The sequence below is a fragment of the Sorex fumeus genome, unplaced genomic scaffold, assembly GCF_029834395.1.
Source record: "Sorex fumeus unplaced genomic scaffold, SorFum_2.1 ptg000061l, whole genome shotgun sequence".
In the NCBI taxonomy this organism is placed as follows: Eukaryota; Metazoa; Chordata; class Mammalia; order Eulipotyphla; family Soricidae; genus Sorex; species Sorex fumeus.
Window position 1 is genome coordinate 8,884,925 of NW_026606118.1, and position 24,097 is coordinate 8,909,021.

At 45.1% G+C, this 24,097-nt stretch overlaps 1 protein-coding gene across 8 annotated transcripts in view; it reads right to left on the reverse strand.

Annotated features, from left to right (window-relative positions):
* SCAF8 (SR-related CTD associated factor 8) overlaps positions 1 to 24,097 on the reverse strand; it is a 183,206-nt gene that overhangs the window by 90,971 nt on the left and 68,138 nt on the right. For 7 of the 8 annotated variants that reach the window (XM_056126377.1, XM_056126378.1, XM_056126383.1 and 4 more), the window contains 9 exons: positions 19,255 to 19,386; positions 18,299 to 18,411; positions 15,578 to 15,771; positions 11,948 to 12,048; positions 9,025 to 9,138; positions 8,277 to 8,433; positions 5,662 to 5,795; positions 3,476 to 3,620; positions 1,243 to 1,311 (listed from right to left, as the gene is read on the reverse strand). In XM_056126377.1, coding sequence (XP_055982352.1) covers positions 1,243 to 1,311; positions 3,476 to 3,620; positions 5,662 to 5,795; positions 8,277 to 8,433; positions 9,025 to 9,138; positions 11,948 to 12,048; positions 15,578 to 15,771; positions 18,299 to 18,411; positions 19,255 to 19,386 — 1,159 coding nt within the window. The remainder of the gene's footprint in view (positions 1 to 1,242; positions 1,312 to 3,475; positions 3,621 to 5,661; positions 5,796 to 8,276; positions 8,434 to 9,024; positions 9,139 to 11,947; positions 12,049 to 15,577; positions 15,772 to 18,298; positions 18,412 to 19,254; positions 19,387 to 24,097) is intronic. The other variant, XM_056126384.1, reaches the window with a different exon arrangement.

Consider the following 24,097-nt stretch of genomic DNA (forward strand, 5'->3'; position numbering starts at 1 on the left):
CAGGCATATGAAAAACTGCTGTCTCCCACATTTGGGAAACGCAAATCCAAACAACAATATCCACAGTATCACCTCACACCTGTGAGAATGGTACATTTTCAAAAATCTGGCCAATGTTGGCAGGGTCTGGGTAAGAAAGGAACCCACATTCACTACTGGTGCGAATATCATCAGTTTCAACCTCTATGGAAAGCAACATGGAGATTTCTTCAAAAACTAAACTCCTGTATGATCCGGCAATACCACTTCTTGGCATCTATTTCAAAATACAAAAACATACATTGGAAAGGATATAGTCACACCTACATTGACTACTGCACTTAATAGCCACGATATGAAAACAACCCAAATGCCCAACTACAGATGAATGTATCTGGAATCTATGGTATCTATGCATTCTGAAATACTATGCAGCTCTAAGAAAGAACAAAATCATGCCATCTGCCACAACAGGGATGAAATTAGAAGGTATATGGAGTGAGTCCATCAGGACAGGTAAACCATGATCTCCCTATGTGGGACCTAAAGATACACAGTGAGGTAGCAAAAAAGGGACAAAGGCAGAACACAGGGAAACAATGATCCACACAGCTGAGCTGGGGGGAGGGGGGCGCGTGGGCGGGCATTGAGAAGGAGGGGTGTTGAGGTCTTTGGAGAGGGAGATGGCACGCTGGTGATGGGTGTGGCGTTGCAATTAATCACGTGGGAAAGCATTATTAATAGTACTGTAAACCAAAAACCTAAGAAGAAAAAAAACTGTTAATGTAGACCAACAAGTATGCTTGAGAATGAAAATTTGCCCAAATACCTGACATTAAAATGTACCAAGGACCTATCATTCACTCCTCTCTAGTGAAACAGCTAAGAGATAATGCAAACTGAAATAAGTGTATGAATATTCTACTTCAAAGAATGGGCCAGAGCTGGAGGATAGCACAGCGGGTAGCACACTTGCCCGGCATGTCACTGCCTAAAGACCTCTGCCCCACAGGGAGTGATACCTGAAGGCAGAACCAAGAGTAAGCAAGCCCTGAGCACCACCAGATGTGGTCCAAAAACCACAACAAAAACGAACGAACAAAAACGAGAACTGAGCCAGTGTGATTGAATATGGACCATATAATCCTCACAGTAACAAAAAGGATGCATCTGAGTGAAAAAGGCCATAAAACGTTTTGTAGAAGTCCTAAGACCGAGAACTTATCCACTATCCTGAACAGAAAATTCCAGTACGAAACTCACATGTTGGAACGACTGGTGGGACAGCAGGTGGTGGCACAACGGGAGGGGGGACTGGAGGTGGCATGAAACCTACAGGAAAGAAAAGAAAAAAAGAAAACGAGAAAGGTCACTCACCTTAAAGACCTCAATGACTAAGTGGAGCGCTAGGCTCTTCCTTACAAAGTGCATCACACCACTGCCTGCCTGTGGATCGATTTCCTATTTTAAAAACTACGTTCTTGGTTCATGCGCATCCAGGGACACCCCAAATACAGAACAGAAAAAAAAAAGCAATCACATCAGTAGGTACTAGCTAGGAGAAACTCTTTATACTGGGCATATTCCACATTTATCAGTCTTCTCAAACCCTAGCCTGGGAAGGCACTTTATACTGAAACTCAAAGTCATGCAGCCTGTTTCTGTATTAGTACCGTAAGTGCCGAAGGAGCTCAAGACTGGATTTTAAGCTCCTGGTAACATTTTATGCAGTTAATACCTACAAGATGCATTACTTTTTAGAGCATCACTAGAGCATCACCCTGTCTCTCACAGACGGGGCTATTTTCACTAGCCTGGGTGTTACTGCACCAATGCCTCACAGTTGCTGGGCCCCTCCCAAGTCACCCCAGGCGCTGGAGAGGGCATGCTGGACGGACAGTGCCGAGGGCATCAAACGTGCCAGGTGCTTACTCCAGCTCTTCTGAGCCATTTCCCCAGGCCCTCCATCTTTCTGAGAAAATATTTCTAAATATCAAGTGATCAAACTATTAAAAAACCAACCGACCAGACTTGCTTCCAAAGCAGAGGACTATGACAGGGATGAGGAGCACTCCTTGCAGGCAGATGACCCTAGGCTGGTCCCCCGTAAGACCTGCAGGCTGCAGCCTCTCCAGCCCTGCACATGCACATGCAGGGAACCGCTGGCCTGGCCAGCTGGAGCCCTCTGGGCATCCCTGGGAGCACCTCCCCCGCCCCGCAGGCAGGTGGGGCATGATTTCGGGCCACACCAACAGGGCAGTGCTCATGGGTTACTCCTAGCTGTGCGCTCAGGAGAGACCTGTGTTGCTGGCGGGGACTGCACCCGGGTCAGCCACCTTGCCACTGCCGTGTTCTGCCAGGCCCGCCTCCTTGCATTTTTAAGGCTACCATTCATAATTAATTAGATAAGTGAGTTAAAATAAGAGACAGATTAAAACGCATGGTTTTTCAACAAATGCCATTTCTACACAATGACTTTATTAAGACTGGGATAGTTTTTTAAAAATCAATCATTACAAAAAACTCTTGAAAATAATCCCATTTCAAACCACGAATACAGGAAATATGATGAGTAATTTCCCAATCTTTACAATATAAAATTCTTAATAAAATATGCATACATTTCAAATTAGATCTCATTTTTAAATTTTACGCCACATGGCAAACATCCATGCTCAGACAATGAATCCACTTTCTAATACTGCTAACAGGTTTTAAGAAATCAAGGTCTGTAATAGTGCTTTTTCCCTAAAAATAAGTGAACAGTTCAGAAAGTTCAAAGATAATTTTCGTATCTGAAAAATATTATCATTGATTTTGTGTACCTCTTAAACTAATTATTAAAGCCATATAGTTAATATATATTAAGTAAACAGTAGGGTTTTAGGAGACTGCTTTGTTTGGCAACCAACTGGCAGTGCTCAAGGTTTACTTCTTTCTGGCTCAGTTCTCAGGGATCACTCCTGGTGGATCAGATGAGGTAGCAGAGCCGGAACTGGGTTGGGTCTGCTGCACGCAAGGCAAGCGCCCTACCTACTGTACTCTCTGGCCCCAACAGTAGCACTTAATTGGAAATTACTGAAGCAACTTTTATTTATCAGTATCATGTACAAACAAAAATAATGATTTTTAGAAAAAACAGCCTATGTGCATTACACATATTATTCTGATAAATGAATTTTAATACAGAGCATGAATTTTGCACCATCTTTAGAGTACCACAGGGATCACGCCCTTTCCTTTCTGTGGGTGTGGTCCTTGGTAATCTGCATCCCCTGGGGGCTGGTTACAACTCTAATCTCTTGGTCCGGGTCAAGCCCATCAAAGCCAGAGAGTGACAGGTCTGCAATCTGCACTTGAATGAAGCTGCCCTCCAGGAGAGTCTAACATAAACTATGGTATGAGAATTCCACTCAAGAACACCAAAACTGGTTAAAAAAAAAAAAGAGGGACAATTTCATTAATATGGTCAAGTTTAAAGAGGAAAATTCCTTACCAGGAGGTGGCTGTGAAGGGTTGAAACTTGCTCGCAGGAAAGGAGGTGGAGGAATCGGACTGAAGCCAGGAGGAGGAACGGGCATCGACACAGGAAACGCTGGTGGCACTAGACTGACCGCAGGCACAGCTGGTGCAACTGGAATCTTTGCAGACAGAAAGCACACTTTTATACATTTGCAATGACAGGAACTTGAGACAAGTACAGGTACGTACGTTATTCCTATTTTTCAAGGCAGGTAAACACCAACATACTAAGATTCAAGCTTTGAGGCCAAAGTGATGGCACAGTGGGTAGGCATTTGCCTTGCACACGGCCAACCTGGTTTTGTTCCCTGGCATCCCTTATGATTCCCTGAGCACCGCCAAGAGAAATTCCTGAGCCAGAGTCAGCCCTGAGCATCACCAGGTATGGCCCCCAAACTAAAAACAAATACAAATGTCAGAAAGTGAGAGTGAGGGAAGAAAAGTGCCCGGCATAGAGGCAGGCTGGGAAGGGGACTCTAGTGCTGGGAAGTGTACACTGGTGGAGGGACGGGTGTTGGAACACTGTATGACTGAAACCCAATCATGAACAGGTTTGTAATGGTCTATCTCACGGTGATTCAACAATAAGATTTTAGAAAAAGAACAATTCCTGTGGGTAGCATTGACATTACTGACTGTATAACGGCGAGGAGACTGCACACCCTTGTCTGGGGTCTGAACGTAGAGAGAAACTGCCCACTATACAGGACCTGCAGGTTTGCCATCTCTGGCCGTTTCTCCACCCAATCTCCCCATTTCAGTGAGAGTTTTCATAATACACATGTTGGATCTCAAAATAAGACTTGGGCTTGTAACCTTCTTTACATAACTAGGAATGAACTTACCTGGGTGCTGCAAAGAGGCGATACCGTTCAACAGATGATTCACATGGAGACTGTGACCCCTCAAGAGTCAGGTACTCCAAAGCAACGCTTATCAATCTGAATACGGGGTCTCAGACTCCATCTTAAACTGCCCCCCTGTACCAAGTCTCTGGGATCAGGCCCCCCTCCCCCGGGAAGCTCTTACTCATGGAGGCACGACCGCCTACCAATATCCGTGCCACGGCGGTGCTCTCTCCCACGGCCCACAGCCCACCAACAGTCTCGTCACCGTCTCAACTTCGTGGTCTGGAAGATGCGTCAAACTCAACTGCTGTTCCCAAAACAACTCTTCCCACGCCGGCCCCATTCTTAGACCAGGGTGACTCCTTCCCAATTAATTCCTCAGAACAAAACCCCTGCTCTGTGTGCAAAGCTAACCATGTCCCAACAGTCGTGACAATAAAGACACACCGAGGAGGGGCCCGAGAGGGGCCTTTGCAGTTGGAGCATCTGCTCCCCAAATGCAAGGCCACACGCTCAGAGGCACTGGTGCGCTGGGCCGTTGGGCACCTCAGCGGGAAGGGGCCTGAAAGGCCGAGCAGTTCCAAGACAAGCCCGGGCAGTAAACGATCTTGGGCTCAATCCCTGGCACTGCGCATGTGCTGAGGAGACACTGACTGCCCTGGGGGGTCTGGGTTACTTGGGGAGGGAGAAATCGAAAAGGAGAGGAAAAATTGAGCGTCTGACTTCTCTTTCCCTTCACTGCTGTCGGCTTCGTCTGAGTCACCATCATCTCTCACGTAGGGGGCTTTGTCACCGAATCACTCCCCCTGCTTTAACCAGCACCCACTAGGCAATTCTCAAAATAGCAGCCGCTATTATCTCACCCGCAAGGCTTTGGTCTCCCCTGGGGCCATAGGCGCCTTTATTGGGGCTGCGCCCTCCTGTCCAGAGGCTCTTCCAGGAAAGCCACGTGGCCGGTGCCTGCAGCAACTTGAACTCATTCCTCAGATGGCACAAACCCAGCAGGTCTTCCCTACACACTAGGCCCTCCTTCCACAGGACCTCATTCTCCGTCTCCTTCCGGGCAGTGACTGCTGGTTTCACTCAATCGGATCTCCCCAAACTGGTTGCCCGGCGCAGTGACCGCCACAGGCAAAGCAGTCAGTATCTGTTCAACAGACACTGAACAGAAGTCACCCCATTTCTTTACAATTTATTTTTCAAAAACTGGCCACCTTTCCAATTACCCTAATTTGGACACGTTCCTCCAAGTTTTCTAAATTAAACGAGTGACAAGCCCACACTGGCCATCACCGTCATGTCCAGCACTCACCTGCAACACGGCCACAGGTGGCGGGTACACGTCCGCCTGGCTGGTGACCACCGGCTCCTTCTCGGCGGGAGGTGGGCTCTGAGCTGCCGGCACCGGCTCCTTCACGGGCTCCGCAGGTTTGACGGTCTCCCATTCTAGACGAAACACCAGGCGTGAATTCCCTCTGGCGAGGCACAACTTTTCATTCTACTGCGGATACATTCATTTTGTGTCTAAACCATTTAGCAGTGTCTGCAATTGCTACCTTAGGTTTTATCCAGATAACTCTGAGTAGGACACTAGGAGTCCACAGGGGCAGGACCAGAGGCACAAAGGAAATGGTGCGCTATCGCTTCACCTACAGAAAACACTTGCAACGGATCACACACGCACGGGCACACACATACCCACCTCAGAGACTGTCTAATAGAACAAACTTACTCTATTTTGTTACAAGACACATGGGGAGCCAATACAAAAGCGTAGTCCAATTAAAAAAAAAAACAACAAAAAACACCTTTCTGAAAACAGCCATGCAAAACGAGGACGCAGAAGCTCCAGAGGTTCTCAACCTGCCTGAGGGACTACTAGTCACAATTTTGCTCAACCAGGATCGGGATACTCCTGGCTCAGTGCTCAGGGGACAAAGCAGGGCTGGGGATCGATCGAAACCAGCTCCCCGTCGCTGGCCCTCGCTTTGACCTGTTTGCGGTTCTGGAAAAGCAAAACCAACAGACCGAACAGCTCTGAATAACTACTGATTTCAACTCTTTCATTCTTGTTTTCCACTCGAACCCTGAGGAGCAACTTTGCCCCTGCACTGCATGCTTCAGAGGCTGCTCTGACGACCTCACTCCCGACCTCACTCCCGGGAGAGTGTAGGAAACGGGCAGGGAGTGAGCACGGCCCGAGGCCAGACCCGCCTGTCTGCCACAGCCAGTGGGCGCCTCCCATGCCTGTGCTACCCTGACAGCAGCTGTGGACTGTGTCTCCCATGAAGTAGGACAGAGAATGCCCAACGCAGGAGTAATTGTCTTGGGAAAATATTAAGGAACAAAACACTGGCAAGAAACCACTGCTTGCAAATGTGTGAAAACAGACTAAGAAATGCCAGAAATCATCTGGGTTTGTGAAGAAATAGGTCTAGATTTCCGTTCTTTTGCCTGAATCAATATTATGATGTCTCACTGGATTAGTGCAGATTAATCTGTGAATTCATAACAAAATTTTTCTACTGCCCATGTATTATTCTTCATATTCAGATTTACCGAGGGCTGGGAACTCTTCTTCAGAAGACCCAGGGACCAGGAGCTTCCCTGCCTGCCTGTTCCTTTTCATTCATTCATTCATTCATTCATTCATCATCCTGTTATTCGTCGATTGCCTCGAGCAGGCCCCAGTAACGTCTCTTTCATCCTAGCCCTGAGATTATATTCAAGGCTCTTTAGGAGAATGAGACCCATCATTGTTACTGGTATTTGGCATATTTGGTACGCCAGGGGGAGTTTGCCAGACTCCTTTCCTTAAGTAAAGTCTTTTCTGACTTTGGGAGAACAAGGGGTGGGGACGGGGAGAGAGAATTATAGGGTTAACTGCACAGTACTTTCTATGTGAACACTTGGTATTTTGTTGACCTAAAGATTCAACACAACTCATCTTGTTTTAAACAACAGATGAAAAACAACAACAACAACAACAACAACAACATACCCGACTCTGTTAAGGAGTCAACGTTCTTCAGAAACTTATGTGACAACCCGCAGCACTATGGACCCGCGTGCAAGGACCCGTTAGGCATTTACTACATGACTGGACATGCCAGGACAATAGTATACAGCAGGTAAGGTACTTGCCTTGCACGAGGTCACCCCAGGTTCCATAGATACCCGGAATTCCATATGGGCCCCGGGAGTTCATTCCTGAGTGCAGAGCCTGGATAACCCTGAGCATCGCTGGGTGGGTTCTTAAGTTTCTAACACTGACCGTAACACAGCCATTGCTATCCCAGCCCACCCTGATATAGCCAAGGGCCCTTCCCTATGCCCCAGCTCCCGAAAACTGAAAAAACTTAAGAAGTTATTTTGAAAAGCCAACCTAATCAACATTGGCCATAAGCATTAGAATGCATAAATCTGCACTTCAGGTCTCTAAATCACAATTCTATTCCTGCTATCCTCAACCAGATACTAACAACTGGAAAATATTAAAACAAAAAGCCCACCTAAGTCCCATTTCCCATTTCAAATCAGGGAGTGAAACTTAGTTTCTGTTGAAAGAAGTTTACTGGAAAAATGTGAAAGGAGAGAGAAATGGGCTCCAGAGAGGACACGGCTTCTCCAGAGTGGAGAAAGTCTCCCTTAGGTTTAAAACATCTCCACATACCCGACTCTGTTAAGGAGTCAACGTTCTTCAGAAACTTATGTGACAACCCGCAGCACTATGGACCCGCGTGCAAGGACCCGTTAGGCATTTACTACATGACTGCCTCCTGTCTCCCTTCATGGGACAGACCAAGACATCAACAGTAAATAAACACAACTTTCCCTTGGTGAAAGAACTCGGCTCACTCGGAACCTTTAAGGTATCCATTCAAAGTGATGAAACGCTAGCACTTAGGGGTGCTCTGGGGCACTTACCAGTATTGACAGTTTCCTGATCGATCATGCCTCCTTCTGCAAAACCTTCCAAGTCATCCACTTTTACTTTTTCCCATGGTATATAAGTAACTCCAAGATCCACATCCCAGAACTGTTTGTATTCTGTTTTGACACCTTTGTTTAAAGCCCACGCAATCTATCAGGAACAGAGAGAGCAATGTTTAATATGTAAAGTATTTAAAATATGTAAATAAAAACAAAATTTAATTTAAAAAATCAGTTGGACTGACAAATTACAATTGCTGACAAAAGAAACCAAGTCTAAAACTTGTTAATAAAACTTGAAACAGCAATGCTGTTTATAATAATGAAATCCCCTTCTATTTAATTTTTTTTTTAAGTCTATAGGCTGGAGAGATAGAACAGAGGTTAGGTGCTGTCCTGCATGAAGCTGGTTACCGTTCGATCCCTGGTCCCATAGAAGGTCCCCTGAGCACGGAGTCAGGAGTAGGCCGAGTCCCACCAGGTATGGTCCAGCCCTGCCCCCAATATACCTGGCATCCTAAGAGAACCGGGCACAGGATCTGTTTGACTACATTTGGGGTTCCTGGACTTAAATTTGCTTTTTCTTATTCTCTAACTCAACAATATGGAATTAGTCATTTTTTGCCTGAGATTTGCCCGTAACATTAGGAAACAAGATGAACTTGGCACCGTAACACTCTAGTAACGCCACAGAGACCAAGAACAGGGCTTCTTTCCTCCACTTAAACCCCATCAATCTCACCTTAATAACCTTAGATCCAATTTTATACGATCCAGAACTAAGTTTCTGAAGAGCCCGAAACGCATCTTGTCGGTGAACCATACAGACGTAAGCACAGCCCCTGGGAGGAATCATCTATTAAAGAAAAGTTTTTTAGAAAAGGTATAAGGAGAACAGTAATTTCCGGCATTTTATAGTTTCAATTAAATAAAACACTGACTACTGTATAGTAATGAACTTCTTTCCATGTTCTTCTCCCAGTTATGTTTACTGGTAGAGCCCATATAGATTTCTTTTTAAAAGCTCCTCCTAAATTCACAATCTAGCTAGATCTAAGTTAGTGATTCTGACCTATCTGGACTATCGCTCACCTTTCAAGAGGACGTCTCACTAACGTCCCTCTGAAAAACCTGTCTTTAAGTGGCTGGAAAGCGCTTGTCTCTCACGCTGCTAGCACACAGCTGGGCCTTCCAGCAACCCCAACGAGGCGCTGCCCCACGCTGGGAGTCAGTGGCCCGAGTCATCATACAGGAATCTTGAAAACCACGCCACTGGGGTCTACCATACAAGAACTGTCAGAAACCTATCAAGACTTCAAACAGAAAGGAAAATAGCTTGGATGGTCAACATATTTGAAGGCAGATAAATAATTTCACAATAGTATTTCAATTGCTCAACTTTAGACTAATGCAAGGAAGATTTTTCTTATCCTTCCACGTAAAAATCATAAACTACGACCAAAAAAACCCCACAATCTTCTCATTTTCTAAAGCATGGTTTTCTCCTACGGTTTCTGGGGAAAGGTTTAAATATCAGGAGAGTAGCTGGGGTAGGGTCCCCAGTGTTAGCCAGGAACCCCTCCCAGTCTGCGTGCTGACAAGTAGAAGGTGTGTACCTGGAGAAGGGGGAAGTGGGGGTGGACGATGAACAGCCTCGGGGAAACATCTCTAAGAGTTTCAGGTACCAAGCATTTAACTACTGTAATATTAATTCATAATCAGTTATTCAGGAAAACTATACAAAGCCTTTGGTTTGGTTTTGAAAATCCCCAAAGGGATTCTAAACTATAGTATTGCTCGTAAGCCAATGAGCCCTACTTGTCAAAATAAAACAAACCAAAACATTTCTCTCAGTCATGTTAAAACTTCAAAAGTCAGGGCCAGAGCGACAGTACAGTGGGTAGGGCGTTTGCCTTGCATGTGGCTGACCTGGATTCGATCCCCGGCATCCCATATGGTCCCCCAAGCACAGCCAGGAGTAATTCCTGAGCGCTGAGCCAGGAGTAACCCTGGAGTATCACTGGGTGTGACCAAAAAAGTAAATGGAAAAAAAAAAAAGACATCAAAGGTCATCTTACAACAAACTTCTCAAAAGAGAAGTTGCTCTACTCTTGCACACATCTGCATCTTGTCCAATAGAGACTTGCCAATATGCCAAGGTTCTCTTCAAGCCACAAATGCACTACTATTTAATGCACAGGATTTTTTCAGTCCTTAAAGTCCCCCTACACTATGTTTATACATCTTCCATCGATTTTTCAAAATTTGGATTTTATCACTCGTCAATTGGTTCACAAAATAATTTGTGCCTGTATGACAAGTTCTGTGTATTTAGGAAGTCGTTCTGAAGATGAGGGAGAAAGGCAACGTAGTGCTGGCCCAAGTCTGAGACTACAAATGCTCCAAACAACGATTCCCAGCTTTCCATCAGAACTGTCCATACTGATCCAGAATTTACTGACAAGATTCTAAAGACAGCGATCCTAAGCAAGACTACTTCTTTGACAGTTAACACATTCCTCACTGGCAACCACAGTTGAAAATCATTAGCTGAAAGGAAGGAGAAAAGAAACTGTAAGAATGTAACTAGACAAAGACAAAAGGCTGACAAAAAAAGCTATGTTACTATTTCTCATGTTGTAGAGAAATTTCAAATAACTAAGCTGAGACATTCAACCATCAACCTAGTAGCTACACTTTGATGACCTTTTAGTGCCTGTACTGCAAACCATAATGCCCAAAAGATATGGGGGTATGAGGAGAGAGGGGGTAAAGGCTGACTAGGGGCCGGGGGCGGAAGGAGAGAAACTGGGCACAACTCTATGTCACAATCATTTTCATTTTTAAAAATATCACTGTAGCAACCAATCTCCTTTAATTATCTGTGCAACCCAGGTAAATGACCAAGTTTCCTCAACTGGTAATGTAATATAGCTTAATTACTCAACCAGCTTTGAGTTGAGGATCTAATGAGATCATACATAGTTAAAGGCAAAATATGAAGTGGTCACACAATCAAATGGGACTTCGCCCTAAGGAGAATGCCGGGATCTGAAAGAGAAAACCAGCCCATGTCCTAACAGAATGAGGCCCAATGATTATCAGAATTGGTAAATAAAATTTAAGTTTCCTGAAACAAAGCAGCAAACTAGGAAATCCTCAGAACTTCGTTTTAGCTTTAGGAAAAATAACAAAAATTCAGGAAGAAAATTCTCAAAGATGAATCATGGCATCAAGATGAGAGTTGTGGCTCCATCACTGGGGGTGCGCCCAGCCACCGCACAGGTCTTCCAAACTAAGAACATTGGATCATTTGAGAGAGACCAAGCAGAGGACAGAGACTGGCAAAAGACACCACATCAAGGTCGGTGACGTCTCCACTGTCATTCAGGGGTGTGAGTAAAATTCTGTGTGACTCAGTTCTTTCACTTATGAGTTTTAAACTCAATTACTGGATGTCTTTAGGAATCACGGCAACAGTAGAGATTATGTCAAAATCTCATTAAGAAGGAAATATTATGATAATAAACAGGAGAATAAACACAGACGTGATTAAAGTCAAACATTCTTTGTAGAGTTATGAATGACTAAAGACAGGTCCTATGCAGCTAATCAGGAACTAAAACGTTTGTGAAGGGGAAAAAAGTCCCTTTTTTTCTACTTACATTAATGGACTCGATCTGTCCAAACTCTTCGAACAGGTTGGTCAAGTCTTGCTGCGTGGCTTTCTTGTCCACCTGGCCAACCCAGAGAGTGGTGCTACAGACTGCGAGACATGAGACCAAGGAACACCATCAGTGACTTCTTCAAGCAGCGAGCAAACAGCACTAATTCAACTGAGCGCATTTCAAGCAACTTGTCAGTCTGGACTGTCATGTTTAAAAGTCGACGGAACCCCAAAGTAGTACCTCTTTCTATCTCTGCCAAGTCAATCTCTTGCTCAAACCAGCTTATAAACTTGGCTGCACGTTGTATTTTTTATTTGGGCTTTTAGATCACACCTGGTGATGCGCAGGAGTTATTACGCCTATCTCTGTATTCAGGAATCACGCCTCGAGGTGCTCAGAGGACCATATGGGATGCCGGGAATTGAACCTGGGGCAGCAGTGCGTAAGCAAGCCCCCTACTGGTACTCTTGCTCCGGGCCCATGACAGCACACTTTAAGATGACGAATGCTGTGCGGTCTGACAGACTGGAAACTGAGAATTTTTAAATTCCCTACATTCTGATAGGTAACAGAGCTGCAAAATCACTTCTTGTTGCAATCCTCACAAGGTACTTTTTAAAGGCCCTTCTGTGCAAAACAACTAATCAAAAGTCATCCTTAAGGAGGTAATGTGTAATACAAAGCAGAAAAAGCTACTTTCACACACACACAAAAAACACATGCTAATAAATATAATACTCATCACTTTGAGCTCTACTACCTATGCCTAAAATAAACATCTTTTTTTCTGGGGGCCCAGTGATAGTACAGAAGGCAGGGTGCTTGCCTTGCATGCAGCTAACCCGTGTTGAATCCCCAGCACCCCATATGGTCCACCAAGCCCACCAGGAATGATACCGAAGCGCAGAGCCAGGGGGTAATCCTTGAGAACCGGTTGTGCCCCCCCGCAAAATAAATAAAAAGAAAAAAATAAAAAAAGAAAAAAGAAAAATGAAAGACCTTTTCCTGAAGAGAGTTTACTAGTAAACACTAAGAGATGTGCAGTTTAATGCTGCTTGGAACCTATGTTAATGTTTGCAGAAACAAGCTTTCCGCTTTCTCTCTGAGGCGGGCAGGACAGAGCTGGGTTTCCCTTGCGCACGCGCAGTCTCACACCGAGCCCAGAGCCTGGGCCCTGATGAACGTGCCTCTCAGGCCTGCGCTGAGCTGTGCTTTAGGGACCGTCAGATCAATAGCTTGGGGGGTGGAGGGTGGGGAGGAACACAGACAGGAGGGAGTGGCCGGCTGTCTGCTGCTTTCAATCTGCACACATAACAGCCGGCGGCCAAGGTCTTGCAGAGTGCAATGCCAGCTCTCCACTGCTCTGGGAACAAGTCCCCAGGACCGAACCCGAGAGTTTCAGAAGACACACAAACGGACCCTGAAGGTTCTCAAGGTCCAACTGGGCCAGGGCAGCTACTGTCTCCCTGAAGGCTCTCAGGGAGAAGGGACGCCTGTCTTTGTCCGTCTCCTTTCCTCCCTGGCCCTCTCTTCCCTTTTCTAAGGACTCCTGGGATGACTCGGGGGAACCCAGGGACAGACACGGCCCCGTGGCAGCACCCTTTCTAGTGCTCGCTGCACAGTGGCCTTTCCCACCTCGGGCAGCACACGGGCCCAGGAGACCACACTCAAACCTGCACCAACGCAGAGCCTTTCAAAACGTTTCCTAAAATCTCTTCAATGCTTTGCCTACTCTTTCGAAATCCTCTTTCTGCAGAAATGATTCACTTCCCATGAATAATTCGCTTCTGTTCGCCAAAACGCGAACACTGCATCTTTGCCATCCAGCAGGGCTCCACCATTCGCTAACGCATCGGGGCACATTACTGTCCCATCGACCAGAGATCACTATTTCCGAGGGGGCAAGGTCCATCCCTTGGGATGGCTGGGACGAGCCACACAGGCGGCACCAACAGGCCCTGGGCAGCAGAGACGCACTTCCAAGGGAAGCTGAGCTCTCTGCTATTTTTTCTCAGAAGGGGGCAGTGGACCAGTTATGTTTGGGAACCTCTGGCCGGCACGAGGCCGACTCTTGACCTGAGGCCCAATGGCTGGCAAACCCGAGGACACGGGAGAGCGCCAGGACATGAGGCGACGCCAGCAAAACCGACACTGCTAGTTAGGAGGGGTTGAGGTTAAAAAAACAAACATGTTCACCTTATTTGTATTTTGCCAAGGAAAATAAAGGGGGGGGGGTGGTGGTGACAGGGAGCCACAAGTCCCGCAGCACCTTCTGGCCTGAGGCAGCTCCGAAGGAGCGGGAATGGGCAATCTAAACAGCAAGGCCAAAGTAAACAGCAAGGCCAAAGTTTGTCAACTGTAGGGGCCAAAAGGTCACAAAGAACCAAGAACTGAGGAACTTCATTTTTAAAAAGCCCTATCTGAAAACTGGCAATTCTATATTTTTTTTTTCTTTTTGGGTCACACCCGGCGATGCACAGGGTTTACTCCTGGCTCATGCACTCAGGAATTACCCCTGGCGGTGCTCAGGGGACCATATGGGATGCTGGGAATCGAACCTGGGTCGGCCGCATGCAAGGAAAACGCCCTACCTGCTGTGCTTTTGCTCCAGTTCCAAAACTGGTGATTCTAAACGTTTGTTTTCTGAGGGGTGAGGGGTCAAAGGCAAATGCCTTCCCTGCTGTACTAGCAGTCAGGAATTCTAATGGTGGGAATTGGGGGAGGAGGCCTAAGAGAAACTTTAGGATAAGACCTTGGACATCTGTTGCTTCAGCCAGAGTGCGACAGTGTCTGAGTTATTCCCCCGCCCTGGGAGTAACCGACATTTTAGAGACTCAACATCAGAAAAGTCTCTCTCTGCAAGGAGCTAGGGCCTGGAGTGCCTCGTCGGCACGGATTGAGGAAGGGGCCACCAGCCTGGGCGCCCCTACGCTCCCGGTGTCAGCCCCATCAACCACCTCTGGCGCTGTGCAGAGCAGATAGCCTGGTCAGCACGCCCGTCTCAGCAAGGCAGTCTTTATTTTCGGGAAGTTTGGCCCCGTGCCATCTACTGTTTCAGTCAGAAGTCAAATCCTACGAACAACTCCCTTGGGCAGCAAGAGGCACGACTCCTCCCTCTTCACTCCCCACTCGACCCTGCAGCAAACCTGACATGAGGCACGACAGGAAGGTCAAGTCCATGGAAATCTGCAGTGAACCAGCCCGCTGCTCGGTGGCTCTCAAATCCCCACCCTTCGGGTCATCTTACAAATCACATGGTCACACAGGTTGGGACAGCAAGTAGAGAAAAGAGCGTGCCCACCTAACAGATGCTAGGAGACGCCACAGGACCTTTAGTCTAGTCATACATTTTGTTGCTCGCATTTGGGGAAAAAAGTTCTCAGGGCCAGAGCAGTAGTACAGCCGGTAGGGCGCTCGCCTGGCGTGCGGCTGACCCACTTCACTCCAATAGCCCTCACGGTCCTCTGAGCAACACTGTGGCCCAAACCCACCGACCCAGCAAAACATAGATAATAATAGAAATTCTCTAAGAGACTAGGTATTTTGGTGCAACGTGCTCCTTTCTCCTTCCTCTAGCAGTAAGAAAAGTCGTTCAGTTCGCAAGCAGCACGGAGGCTGGCGGCGTACCGCTGAGCGTCTTGGAGCGGACGGGGGGCAGGCCCTTCTTCTGCCGCTCCTTCTCCCGCTCCCGGGCCCGCCTCTCGCTGGAGTAGGAGCGTGACGTCTTCCTCTTTCTCTCTCGAGAGCGGGACCGCGAGCGCTTTCTGTGTTTGCGCTTGCGAGAGCCGGAGCGAGATCGGGACCGTCGTTTTCTTGGTGACCTTAAAAAAATAAAATAAGAATAATTATTATATAGAAGCCTTCAATTTTTGAAAACAGTATTGATCCATCAAACTTCTCAATTGATACGTGACAAAAAAGAATTCAAAAATAACCCTGCAGGTAGCAGCTTCCTAAAAATTTTAAGAACCTGCAAGCGCAAACACCCAATTTTCTCAAACACATGTACTTCTATGTACCTCCTACAAACCAAAGCTGATTTGCAATGATTCTGAGTGGCTGACAGAGGAAAGGGAGGTAAGATTCTAGCAAACACCTCACTTTCCTTAGTGGTTTTCCCATCTATTTTCCGAACAGGAGTCAAGAACAGCAAAGGTTCACCCCCACCCCCCAAAATGAAAATCTAAGAAGCCTACAGTGCAACGTAGGGGGACACATTTCATCTGTCCGACTAAAGAGAGCAGAGTTACAGTAGAGCGCTTAGGGATTTTCTCCTCCTAAAAGGACGTGGTAAGCCAAATCAGCTTGGGAACCTCTGCTGAAGATGAAATTTTAATTCTGAAAGTTAAGAAACAGAAAGTTTCCGAGTCTGCTTACATGATTTCAACTTCTAAAAATTCATGGTGCTGGATTTTCAATACACAGTGACATAAACGTCAACTTTTCTTCCTGTCAACCAGAGCCACTGTGCTGTATGAGATGTTGCGAAAACAAACTTCTAAAGCAAAACAAAACAAACAAAAACTACAGCACTAACTGTTGTAACTACTTGAGAGTTAGTAAAAGTTACAAAGGTTCTCATTGGCAAGAGGTAACTATAGTAACTTTTTGAAACAAACAAGAAATACTGGGGAAAAGTTCTCAAAACTCATGTCCTTCTCCTAGCACCTGCTGTTCAGACTTTCTGTGTGTGGTTCTGACCGCGAGAATCAGCAGCTGAGACCATCCACTGAAGCCACAGCGCTCACACAGGGGTCAGCGCCTGCTCCTCATGTGACCGGGCACCAGCCTGAACCCAGGTCCATCAGGAATATGCCCAGAGCACTGCTCATGTGGCCCTCAAAAGCAAAATATTTAAAACTAATGACTTCAAGTTGTGACATAGTACATAGAAAAACCTACACACGGGAGCTAGTGAGAGAGGAGAGCAAGTAGGGCATTGCCTTGCACGTGGCTCACCCAGGTTCGATCCCTGCATCGGAGTACCACCAGGAGGGATTCCTGAGTGCAGTGGCACGAGGAACCTCTGAGCATCAACTGTGTCTCACACCCCCCTCCCCAAAAATGTTTAATAATTAAAATCTAATACTTTACACTAAGGGCTTATAAATTAAAGAAAACTTCAAGTATCATGACATAGCTGTAACTTATGAAAAATTTCAACACAAATTTACATAGGCTTTAGGCTATTCTGAAAAGCCCACAAAGAAAAAAATCTAAATCTACATGCTATATTATGCCTCTCGGAGAGCCCGTCAAGCTCCTGAGAATATCCCGCTCGCAGGGGCAGAGCCTGGCAAGCAACCCCTGGAATATTCTATATGCCAAATACAGTAATGACAATAGGTCTCCTTCCCCTGACCCTGAAAGAGCCTCCAATCATTGGAAAAACACAAGTAAGAGGCTGCTAAAATCGCAGGCCTGGGAGGAATAGAGACGTTACTGGCACCTGCTCGAGTAATTCTACGACCAATGGGATGACAGTGATACATGCTACATTATAAAAGGATGTTTTATGGAGCTAATATTTATTTTAAAAAATGATTTCTGTACATAATACCAGTTTACATAATACCTGCAAAGTATAAAATGAAAGAAGATGCAAGAAATGCAATAGATTTCTAACACTTCCTTCACAGTTTAACAGAGAAAATAATTTGTTTTGTTTTGTCCTGGGGTCACACCAGGCAAAGCTCAAGGATAACTCCTGGCTCTACTCCTGGGATTAATAGGAGTACTATACTGGCACCTGCTCGAGGCAATCGACGAACAACAGGGTGGTCGTGATGGTCGTGATATGGGATGATGAGGATTGAAGCTGGATTGATCACTTGGAGGCAAATACCCTATCCACTATTCTATTTCTCCAGCCCAGAAACAAAATCTTAAACTGGAGTGTCATATTATTAAAGTCAGAAACAATCCAACATACAGCAATGGAAATATTCAGCAGGTAGGGCATTTGCCTTGCACATAGCTATCCCTGGTTCGATCCCTGGCATCCCAAATGGTTCCGAGTCTCTCCAGAAGTGATCCCTGAGCACAGGTCAAGAGGCAGCACTAAGCATGCTGAGAGTGGGCCCCAAAATGAAAAGGGGAAAGAAACAAGCATGGAAAAAAAAATCTAAGTCTCATGACATAGCTGTGCACCATGAAAATTATTAAAATAACCACAGGTTTGTGCAATTAAAAAGCAAAAGGTCATTTTCTAATTCTGAAATACTGGATTACTTCTGAGCTTCTATCATTCTAAAAAAAAAAACATTTCCTTTAATCCTGATGAAAAAATAAAGCCGGCATCTTTTAGAAAGTTCACACAAAGCTTGCTGTTCGATTATTATTACAGACCTTGAACGTGATCGCGAATGTGTTCTTGATCTTGAACGAACAGCCACTTTCTTTGCTTCCTGCTCAAAGATCTCTTCTTCCACTCCATCTTGCCCTTCATCTATATCCATATCCTTCAAAGTCAAAAGAACAAACAAGAAGCCCGGTTTAGAATTCACATATGTGGACTGCCATAGTTCGGCCATAACAAAAAATTCACCATGTTCATGCATAAGCACTAAAATCTGGTAAAAGGGTTCGGTTCGTGTGCGAAAATCAAAATTTGGAGTGTGCACTGGTTTGTGAAGGAAGATGTGGTATGTATTACACAATGGAGTACTCTAGAGCTGCAAGGAACAAGGAAATCCTGCAACTTGCTGCAACCAGGTAGGAACTGGAAGATATGCTGCGTGAAGCCAGCCAGAAAAATAAAAGATAAACACAGGAGGTGGCACTTATCTGTGATATACAGAATAGTGAAAAAGGACATATGCTGTGGTGAATGCCTAGATCAGCCCTGACCCCGGGGTGGAGGGAGGACAGGGAAGGAAAGAAATCAAGGAGCACAGAGAGCAGGAAGTAATATTAGGGTGAAGGGGCATCAGGGCTTCAGTTATCCTGGTGAAACGGGTGAGTGGTACAGCTTCATATCCGAAACACAGACTCAACGGCACTGCAAACATTAGGCTGCAACCACTAGAACTTTGGTGACAGGCAGGGATGCGACAAAGGTTGGGGTGGGGAGGGAATTTGGAACACTGGTGGAGGAAGCTGACGTTGATGGTGGGATCGATGTTGAAAAATTATGTGACTAAAATGCAACTAGCAGAAACTTTGTGTATCGCAGTCCTTTGATGAAAAATTAAATAAAATAAGCATTTGTGGGGGAAGGACAGAGTTCAGAACATTATGCCTAAGTTTTTTTTTCCTAATTGATTTTTAAAACGTCATGACCCAGAAAAACATGGACATCTTACCTGTTGCTGAATATCTATGGAGTCATCCAAATTTGCTTCAGGTTCTAGGAAATGCTGCTGACTACTGCCTTGGGAGGGGGACGCAGAATGCTCGGACCCAAACGTTCCTTCCTGACTGTCCTGAGGGGTTGCCTATCGAGAAGGCACACAAACACACAAACAGAGGGGAGGAATAAGTACCACTGGGAAGGAAACGGAAATGCAGAAACAGCACAGGGATAAGCACAGCGGTAGGGCGTTTGCCTTGCACGCAGCCAACACGGCCGACCCGAGTTCGATTCCTCCGCCCCTCTCGGAGAGCCCGGCAAGCTACTGAGAGTATCTCGCCCGCTCGGCAGAGCCTGGCAAGCTCCCCGTGACGTATTCGATATGCCAGACACAGTAACAACAAAGTCTCCAATGGAGACGTTACTGGGCCCACTCGAGCAAATCGATGAACAACGGGAGGGCGTTGTTCATATCATAATACTTGATCTTGAGATTCATTTTCCCCTTAAGACTAGAATTACAGGAGCTTGATATGTGACACACCATACAGAACAAACCCAATTAATTTTATCAGTTACAATCTGATATTAACTAAAAAAATTCCAAAAAAAAAAAAAGAATCAGCAGATGAAAATTCCTAAAACACAATCTTATGGGTGTCAAAGATCAACAAAATCATCCCTGATGGTATACAAGCTGGTCCCTAACTAGCAACAAAGAGCCTGGGGTACTACTGTGCCCTGCTACCAGCTACCTGATCCTTAGTTCCCAGAACCCAGCCTAGCCAGCTGTCAGAGGAACACCAGCAGGGAACAAAATGGCATTTGCTGTGAACTACTCTTCCCAGCAGAGGGAGGTAAGTATGTGATGTGACAGGAGTGTCCACTTTAACATGAGAGCAGTAAAATGGCAATGGACATTATCCGTTTCAAACTTTACGAGGCCAAATGAGTACCTCATAAAACAGTAACAAGTGTATTACTTCTACTCTAGAGAAATTTAAATGGGAAGAACGAGGCAAAAACACTAAGAGTCAACAGCAAACATTAAAGAACCATTCCGACTTTCATAATTCATGAAGGACCAAGTTCTCAAAGAACAATTAAAAAGTTTTTTAAGCTTTAGAAATAGACTAAAGTCAAGTTGGGATTAGAAAAGGCTTCCACTTCACAAAAAAATCAAACATATTTTTAGCACATCATCCTGACTTGGGCCCATATATGCTCAACAGCACATCCCGAGAAAGTCTGTGAACAACACAGCAAGATGAATTTCAACTTCACTCTGAGATGATTCTAAACTATTACTGGGGGCCGCAGTGCCAGAACAGGGGGCGCCCGGGTTTGATTCCTGGCATCCACGTGGTCCCCAGAGAACCACAAGGGGTGATAACTGAGTGCAGAGTCAGCAGTAACCAGCCCTAAGCACTGCCGGGTGTGGCCTTCAAACAAACAAACAAAAGTCCAAACTAATTTAGTACTAACATATTCTTTACGGGCTGGAGCGATAGCACAGCGGTAGGGAGTTTGCCTTGCATGCGGCCAACCCGACCAACCTGGGTTCAATTCCTCCGCCCCTCTCGGGGAGCCCGGCAAGCTACTGAGAGTAACTTGCCCACATGGCAAAGCCTGGCAAGCTACCCGTGACATATTCGATATGCCAAACACAGTAACAATGGAGACGTTACTGGGTCCACTACAGCAAATCGATGAACGACGGGAGTGACAGTGATATTCTTTACATTATTTTTCCACTCACTTTATAGAATCTTAGCTATCTCCACCACCTCTCTTCGTTCATTCTTAATTTACTGTTTTAAGTTTTAGTTTTTTATATAAAATGTATCTTCTATCCAGATTAATAGTTAACCTTTGGTACAACCACCAGGATTCATTACAACCAATTTTTTTGTTTGGGAGCTTCATTTTCCTTAGTTCAGGGGCTATTCCCGGCTCTGGGCCCAGAAGTGGCCTGGATGGTGCTTGGGGGAGCATTAAGTGATGTGGGACTAACCGAACCACGGACCAGGACTTTCATAATTCATGGGTGCAAGGCAAGCACCTTAACCCTGTACTTATCTTTATGGTCCCCAATATTTATAACCTTTGTCCTCTTCAGAAGTTTTAATCAAGAACTGAGATAAACTTCACTGTAAAAGTCAATCAGGAACGAAGGGAAACCTTAAATTTCAACCAAAATTTGTTTTATGCAATTAGGATTAGCTCCAGTAACTATAGCTAAGATATACAAAGGAATCTTAAGAGGCCTCACTTCTTCATTTGGAAACACTGCTGTTTCATCATCCTAACAATTACTCAATTATTACTTACACATAATCAAACTTCAGAGAAATAAATTGCTGAGAAGACTGGTAATTAATTTAACAGTGAAATCACAATTCAGTTTCACTGAGTTGTTAAAATTACAGAATGAAATTTCAAGAAGGTATATAGTTGGAAACTTTATAACAGAAACGAACATTTAAATTTCTTATTTCTGCTCAAAATAATCGCCCCCCCAAGAAGAAACAGAAAAAACTTGAGAGTAATCGTTCATAGTTCTTAGTAAAGCAAAAGATAAAAGCCAAGAAATATGAAGATTCTAGATACTAACGAGATGATGAAATTTAGCGCATACGTAAAATATCAGAGCGTGAGTATTCAGAGGATTATACCCTGTATGATTTCTCGAGTTTAACAACTGATAAGGAAAAAAGCATCTCCAAAGAGAAAAATAGGTACTTTTATCCAACTAGTCACACAAAAGGAAATTAGTTCATTTTGTACTATTTTTAGACCAAGAACCTGAACTGTTTCATTTTCTCAAAAGAATGTTTGGCATGTGAATTCAGCTGACATTAAACCATTTGCTACATTTCTTCCCTGCCCCTCTACTTTTACTTCTATGCCCTTTGTATGATGAACTAAAAATACATTTTCAGAAAAGAACGCATTAGAACCCAGGAGTCCCTGGCTTTCCAGCACGCTGGCATCCATCCTTTAGCCTCCTGAAATCCTTATTTCGTTTTCCCAGCAATGTCTCTGTAAACAGATCTAATAAACTTCTGTTGAGGTGAGAAGCCAAATGCTAGGATTAGCAGTATTTAGCAGATTTCTTTCACAGTATAACATTTTGCTCAGTTAGAAATCCACTTTCCTAATTTTTTTCTGCTTGGGTGACAGAAAAACTTTTTTAAAGGCCTATAATTAAACTCTCCAGCATCTCTCTCCTGACTTCTATTATTCTAAGGACCTACAGCCTCAGCGGGCTGGAGTGTTATGCAGCTGAGTCTAGGAGGACATCAACTCATTCGGAACAACTCAGGGCCCCTAACATGTCACCTAACTCAGACATTATCACGCTCAAGTCAACGCTCTCCCTTTTACTTTCTTACAAAAAGTTCCTGGAGCAAATCAGCTACGTCCTTCTGCCATCCCTCCGACACTTCACTGAAGGGCTGAATCTTTATCATCTTTGTGTTCGTGACATTCTCTGACTGGGGGAGAAGCAGACTCCTGACACTGCTCCGGGGAGCTAATGGGATGCTGGGGACAGAGCCCACACTGGCCACAGGCTATGCAAGCGCCCTACCTGCTGTACTACTGCTCCAGCCCTCATAGCTTTTTTTTTTTTTGCTTTTTGGGTCACACCCAGTGATGCTCAGGGGCTACTCCTGGCTCTGCTTGGGGGACCATATGGGATGCTGGGGATCGAAGTCGGGTTGGCCACGTGCAAGGCAAATGCCCTCCCTGCTGCCCTATCGCTCCGACCCTGATCTTAGCATTTTTTTAAAGGCCCTTTAGAACTGTTACCACGAGCATTTCATTTTGAGCTATTTCACTCCTGACATCACTATCAAAATCATGGACAGCAACTTCCATCCTTCTACGGTGGTCCCTGGGCTCCTTCCATGCTGGCGGTTCTCTCGGTGCCTGTTCTGGGTGCACGCCTGGCCTCACCTGTGGTCCTGGCGTGGTCAGAGCTGCAAGTAGCAGGGGCCACGCTACTCTTCCGAGACGCTGCCCTCACTCCCAGCAGCCACACCAAGTGGACTGGTAAGCAAAATGTTTATCGATTTTTCTGCATATTTCTCTCTATTTTAAAGGCAACTGGTTTGGTTGAGCCAATTACACAACCTATAAAATTTACTGTTACTCTGCTGAGGTATCTTTCCAATTCTAAATATCATGTTTTAATCACTACCCACCTTAAGCCTTAGAAAAGTTGCTTTTTTTTCTTCACTCCCTTTTCTTCATCACTCATTTTTGAACAACGAAGCTTTTAAGAACATCTACTCCTTTCAAAGGGATATTACTGTATGCTCTAAAATTTTGGAGATAATGTATAGAGCAATTAACTAAGTGCAGATTTTTTAATTTTTTGGGTAGGTGAGATTCTTAAGACAGAATCACTTCCTCAAGTCTAGTAACTTTTACTTACTGGCGTTAATTAGAAGCTAGTCAGAGCTCTACCTGGACTTTACTGCTTCTACTAAACCTTCTGAAATGAAACAAACTAAGACAATTGAAAATGTCCCATTTATAGCTAACCAAAGTATTTAAACTTTGCCATCGCTGTGCCCATTTGCCTCTGGAAACAGCTCTGTAACTGTTAATACTTTCTTCAAAGAACATCTAAAAATTTTCACTGTGCTGTGTTCTTCTGGCACTGGGATTCTTAGGCAGACACAGATGCATCATAGGAAATGTCAGCTACTACCAGAACTCCTCCTTCCCAACAAAGCACAGAGCCCCTTCCCAGTCCCACTCCAGCACACACCCTCAGCACCCATCTTATATTGACTATCTGTATGCAGAAGGTCAAGCTCAGACCCCAACAACTCCGACAGCTGGCT